Consider the following 6,738-nt stretch of genomic DNA (forward strand, 5'->3'; position numbering starts at 1 on the left):
TAATCCACCCCAGAGGCATGAGGCTTCCTCCCTTTTTTTTCTGTGAGACCTGCCAAAACTTATGTAAGAGCTAGGCACCAACGATAGAGACACCAAGAAGTCTGCCTCTTTGTCCCTCAGTAACACACCCAGGGGAGCTTTCAGTATTAAAACAGAGCCCAGCCCCAAAAAGTAAGGTCAAGGATGAGGTGGCTGTGAGACCACCACTGTGGTTTAGTTAATGAGTATCAGGCTCTCGAGGTGTCAAGGAATGGAAGAACCCCAAGAATGAAGAAGGGAGGAGAGGACAGGTGTAAGATCCAAAAAAGATAATACTAATACTTACTTCTTGGGAGATCACAAAGAGGATGACACCCGGAGTCACTGCACACACACCATGAATCCACTAGACATTCCTTCCTAGTTCAAAAATACCTGTTGGACATTCTCAATGGGAAACAAAGCAGACCCAACCTCTGTTCCCATTGAGGCTCTTGCTCTAGTGGGCAAAGCAAACATTGAACATAAATACATGATTTTAAATTCTGATGAGGTAATTAAGGTGCTCTAGGTTTACCTGTAACAAGGAGAAGGGGCGGATATGCTCAGTACAAGGAAGAAAGGGAGGAGTATGGGCAGTCTGAGTCACTGCAGAAAGGCCAGTGAAGCTGAGGTCAAACATGAGGCTGGCAAAGCATTTGGAGCAGATCAGTGGGCGCAAGAGAGGAAACTTATTTGGAAACTTATTTTACCCTAGAGCAGAAGGAAGCCATTTAAAGAGAGTGACACCATCCGATTTCTCTTTTGAAAGTACCACTCTGGCTGCAGTGTGAAGAAAAGACTAAACTAGGGAGAGAAGGAGTGGTGAAAATTGACAGGATATCCAAGCCAGAGATATGGAGACAGAGACACAGGAGGGCTTAAGATGTGTTTAGATGCAAATATGTGGAGGGATGAGAGGAGTTACTGAAAACGACACCAAAGTTTTCTGGCTTGACTAATTGAGTGAATGGGAGTGTCAGACACTGAGATGAAGATATAATCAAAGAGCCACAACCATCAGGGGGAGGTGAAGGGGAGGTGAATGAAGAGAACAGATTGTAGATATTAAGTAGAAAGTAGGATTAAGCATGTAGGTGACTTGCTCACAGTCATTCACATACCAGGTGGGTCCAGGATTCCAACAAATGTCTTTCTAGCCCCACATCCTGTCTCCTAATGTCATGTTCAATGGTCTCTGCCGGCAAGGAGCACCAAGCCCACTGAAGGAGGTAAACTCTAGTAAGGGGGGATAGGGGAAAAGGTTGCCAAGGGTGGTATCGTAGTTACTATTGCTGCATAACAAAACACCCCAAAACTTATGGGCAATGAAAAACCATTTCGTTATGTTCACTGATACTGTGGGTCAAGAATTCAAACAGGACACAAGAATGGCTTGTCTTTGCCTTGTGTTGTCTGGGTCCTCAGCTGGGAAGACTCAACTAAAGGTGACAATTTCTAGGAGATGCAATCACCTGGAAGCTTCTTCAATTGTACGTGTAATGACTGATGGTATCACTGGCACCTTAGCTGGGCTTTCAGCTACAAGCCTCACATGTGTCCTTGCCACATGGTCTCTGTGTATGTGTTAGTTTGGGCTTCCTCACAGCATGGCAGCAAGATTCCAGAAACAGCATCCCAGAAATAGTACAGGGAAGTTTTATGGTCCAACCTCCAAAGTCATATCACATCACCTATGTTGTCACCACAAGCCTGCCCCGATTTGGGAGATAGAGGGGAAGATTTACCCATTTCTCCATGGGAGGTAGGTCAGAGAGCATTAGGGAAGGGGTATACTGCTACACTCGGCTCTCGAAAATGGAACCTGTCACCATTGAAAAGGCATGTTTTGAAATGATGGATGCTAAAAGGAATACTCTGGCCAGTTCCTTCAGTTATTTGTCAAGGGCCTCACTTGAAATTTCTCTCAGGGAGTGTGGAGACTAGAAAAATAAAGTCTTAAGGGAAGTGGGAATTTATCATATGACAGAATAATCTAGCCCTGTCTCTGACTTCCTCTTTCATTCTACCCCATCTCATCACCAACGTACAGTCAACCATTGGGTCAGGAACAGCAGGGAAGCTGAGTCACAGAAGGCAATGTCTGGCATGGGGCCCATATAAGAGAAGAGCCCACAGCTGAGAGACTCTGGACACAATCTTGAGTGCTCACTATGTCTGCTCAGAGGAGGTCCTGATGTGGGAGTTTGTTCTGCTCGTCTGCTCCCTTCTGCCCAGAGCTGGCCCTGGACCTGTGCAGACAGAAGAGGCATCCCTGATTCTCCAGGCTGAGTTTCTGGGTACATTGCTCTCCCTGCAAGATGAATACGCTAAGGCTCCTCCCCCTCCACAGGCCTCCATCATCCTCTAAAACAGAAGCCATCCCCCCTTCCAAAGACGTAACTCCTCACTCACTCAAAGCCACTTCCCCCCCGCCAAAAAAATGCACTCTCAAAACCAGAGGTGCCTATCAGACATGGCTCATTCTTACCACTGATACCTCTTGAGTGGGGAGCACAGAACCCCATTCCCTTGAGGCCCCATTCCCAGGAGGCTTTCTTCTGAAGAGTTGCACAGCTCATCTGAGCCCAGTTGTTGGATTACTACAAAAGACTGAACACCTCCCACTATGGCAAAGTATGTCCCTGGGGCTCATGGATGAGGAATGGCCACCAAGACCTCTAAGGTAGAGTGGGGTAGGCAGGGGACAGAACCTAGATACTGAGGAGTCTGCCAGATCTCTCCAAGCATCTTGGGACCCTTGCATCAGTAATGTCATAGCTTGTGTTTGATTCCTATTTCATGATCTAAAAGCAGGAACTGTCCTTTTTTCCCATTATAATCATTTCCCTTTATATCAGGGAGATAAGGCTCCCCCTCTCACCGCAGAGCAAAGATTCCAGGCTTCTCCAGGACAACATTCTGGCAGAGCAGGCTCCAGAGGCCACCACGATGCCAGTCCCTGCTTTCCTGACTCAACTACCTCTGCCATCCCTGCTACTGCCCCTGCTGCTGGGATTCACAGGTGAGCACCACACCCTGGGGTACCCCTGTGCAGAGATGCTCACTTGAATTTGACAGTGGTACCATTTATTTATTGCCAGTGGAATGAACAACTCTCTGTTACAGGGCTTCTTTTTTCTGCCTCTTCCTCTTTAAATATTTTATTTTAAAGCAATATCTTTTAAACAAGTTCCCCTAGAATTCTTACATGGAAAGGGGTCCTTTCTTCTCTCACCCAGGTCATGACAGGATTTACCACACCCATTTCTCAGTGACAGAAGTTTTGAGTCCCTCCTCATCTCCTATATCCCTAACACCTTATAAAGGCTCCATGACCCCTGGGAATGACCTGCAGGACCTGGACCTGTTGCCATTCTGAAGGAGGAGGTAAAGGTACAGCATCTGACTCCTCTGTACTCCTGAAGACCACAGAACCTAGGAGTCAGGACTGCCTTAATTAACATTGAGAGAGAGAGAGAGAGAGAGAGAGAGATCAAATACTACACATACAATATGGAACTATGAGAAAAAAAATTGGTAAGTGGTGCTTCTTAGACTATTAAGTCTCCCAGACGTCAGCACTCTTATGATTATATTCTTGATATGGGAATTAATCCTACCTGTCCATTCCTTTCTTCCCAGAGCTGACACCAGATAGGGCAGACAGGCAAGTCACTCTCATCTTCCTAGTGGTGTCAACATCCCAGTTGAGAGGCCATCTAGTAAAGTGGTTAAAATCACAGCTCTTTTTTGAAACCACCTGCCAGGGTTCAAATCCAAGTTTTGTCACGAATTGCCTATTTGACTTTGGACAAGTTCCTAAACTTCTCTTGCCTCTGTTTTCTGTCTGTAAAACAGGGATAATAGGGTTATGGTGAACATTAAATAACTTAGTTGATGTATTAAAGTGTTTAGAGTGATGTGTGGCACACAGAATTTCCAATGGAAGCTCTATCATAGCCTTCGAGGGTTTAGTAACTGCAAATATGAAAACATAAAAATGGTCTCACTAATCTGGCTATTTGGCACTCACTTTGTCCTTGAAAAGCCAGTGCCTTCATTTAAAACCCACAGCAAATTGGTACAGCCACTATGGAAAACAGTATGGAGGTTCCTCAAAAAACTAAGAATTGATCTACCATGTGATCCAGCAATCCTTCTATTGGGTATTTACCCCAAAGACTTGGAAACCCATGTCCGGAAAGATATTTGCACATCGATGTTCATAGCAGCATTATTCACTGGCTAAATGATTGGCTAAAGAAGCTGTGGTACATATATACAATGGAATATTTCTCAGCCATAAGAAGAGATGAAATACTGCCATTTGCAACAACATGGATGGACCTCGAGATAATCATGCTAAGCGAAATAAGCCAGACAGAAAAAGTTAAAAATCACATGATATCACTTATATGTGAGATATAAACAGGACAAACAAGCAGAGACTTGAACAATAGACTGGTAGTTACCAGAGGGGAGAGGGGAGGGGGTAAGGGGGAGGTAGACAGAGTAAAGGGGGTCAAATATGTGGTGACAGAAAGAAATCCAACTATGGGAGGTGGACACACAGTGTAAACATATATACACCTTACTGTTAAAGTGTACAGCTGAAACTTATTGGATTTCATTAACCAATGCCACCATAAAAATTAATTAATTAATTAATTAATTAACGAAAGGGGGGAAATGACGGATTAAGTAAAGCAGGGTTCTTCTCCTCCCAGGACCGCATTGAAATTACAACCAAATGATAAAACAATCAATGTGGAGAATCACCTGAAGTCCAGTTGATCATAACACCTACATCTGATAATATAAAGGAGCCACATCGAAGCTGATATGAAGGACAATGTCCCAAATTGGGCTGGACCCACACCCGCAGGTGGTGGAGGATCACCTGGAGGGAAAACGAGGCTGCAGAGGCTCTCCTGAAGGAGAGGGTGGTCCTGGTCACATCTGGGGGCTCCCCAGCTCAGAGTTCCAGTCCAGGGAAGGGGAGATTCCAATAACTCAGACTGTAGAAACTAGAAAGGATTCTGGCCATCTGGGTGAGACAGAGGCAACTGAGTCCCTAGATGTCCCTTTGAAGGACCTGTGCAAAGGTTTTCTGACCTGCGGACACTCACCCAGGTGGGTCTGAGACTCACGCGGGATTCATTCTAAAAAAAAAGTCTCCATTACCTGGAGTCAGAAAGAGGGTTGAAAAGGCAGCCACCATTGTGCCTTAGTCCAGACCCCTTACAGAACATGCTGGCCTGATTGTGCAGACCCCTCCCACAGAGGCGTTAGGAGATGCTGGTCTGAGGGGTTCAGCCCACCCCGCCTAACCTGCAGACTGCCGGGAGCAGTTGTTTACGATTGGTTGCCAACCCCTGAGCTGAGTGATTCAGAGTGAAGTATTCACAGCGGAGCGGCCATTGTTGTGAGCAGGATTTCTAATCCAGGCAACAGCGGCCAGCTCTGTGAGCCCCATTTCAGAGATAAGGTCAGGCAGATCTCTGCTACTATCACAAATTTGGGCAGACATTGGGGACTTGTGGGCCACTCTCAGAGAGCAATTGGTCTTGCTGTGACCTGGCTCTTATGTGGGAATTCACATCAGTTACCAAATTTTCCCCAAGACTGAGGCTGTATTAATCTGACTGCCACTGTCTCTCTGAGACCCCGCCCTACCCAACCTGCAGACTGCCTGGGGCAGGTATTATAGGCTTGCTGCCAAGCTCAGCTCCAAGTGATTCAGGACCTAGTGTTCACAGTGGGGCAGCCATCGAGTGGCCTTTCCATTCCCAGCAGGCGACCAGTGCTATGAGCCGCACATCAACAGAAAACATGGTGGAGTGAGAGACGTTCCCAGATCTCTCCCCTTGAAACAGCAATAAGCTGAACATCTAAAACTCAACAAATAACACCCAAACTGCACACCAGCATCTCTGAGCATGGGATCTGCACATAAGTGCTACAACAGGTACTTTAAGACATTTGGTAAAGCAGGGATCCAAGAGGCTTAGACGCCACCTACTGGAAACCAAAAGAAAAGCGCCTTCTCTGCAACAGACTACAGTCAGACCTTTATATAATAAACCTTTCTGGAAAACAGCATAATACACTTCCATTAATGCCCAGGAGGAGAAATAGTCCATTAAACACCATGAACAACTAAGGTGATAAGGCATCTCAGAAAGCAAGAGAAAAATCTCCAGAAAATAAGCTTACAGACATAGAAATATGCAACTTAAATGACAGAGAATTTAGAATTTAGTTTTCTGAAAAAACTCAATGAGATCGAATACAAATCATATCAAAAATTTCAGGAATTGAAAAAACACCTAGATGAGCAGAGCAAGAAGATTTAAACCCTGAAAAAGAACCAAATAGAACTTCTGGAGATGAAGAACACACTGCAAGAGTTGAAAAATGAAATAGCAAGCTTGGGAAATAGAGTTGACCAAGTGGAGGAAAGGGTCAGTGATATCGAAGACGGAAACCCAGAAATAAATCAGAAGGAAGAACAGAGAAACCGAAGAATGAAAAAAAATGAAAGAGAAATCCAAGAACTAGCTGATAACATCAGAAGAGGAAACATAAGAATAATGGGAATTCCCAAAGGGGCGAGGGAAGGAGCAGGGATTTGAAAGCATTTTCAGACAAATAGTTGACGAGAATTTCCCAATTCTAAGGAATGAGCTGGAGCTTGGAATTCAAAAAGTACATAGA

At 45.1% G+C, this 6,738-nt stretch overlaps 1 protein-coding gene across 1 annotated transcript in view; it reads left to right on the plus strand.

The window, feature by feature from the left end:
• Nucleotides 1-2,683: 2,683 nt before the first annotated feature.
• The window catches only part of SIRPB2 (signal regulatory protein beta 2), a 30,616-nt gene continuing 26,561 nt past the window's right edge, over nt 2,684-6,738 (plus strand). The window contains 2 exon segments of the mRNA XM_015596883.1: nt 2,684-2,704; nt 2,908-3,043. Coding sequence (XP_015452369.1) covers nt 2,684-2,704; nt 2,908-3,043 — 157 coding nt within the window.

The sequence above is a fragment of the Pteropus alecto genome, unplaced genomic scaffold, assembly GCF_000325575.1.
Source record: "Pteropus alecto unplaced genomic scaffold, ASM32557v1 scaffold45, whole genome shotgun sequence".
NCBI lineage: Eukaryota > Metazoa > Chordata > Mammalia > Chiroptera > Pteropodidae > Pteropus > Pteropus alecto.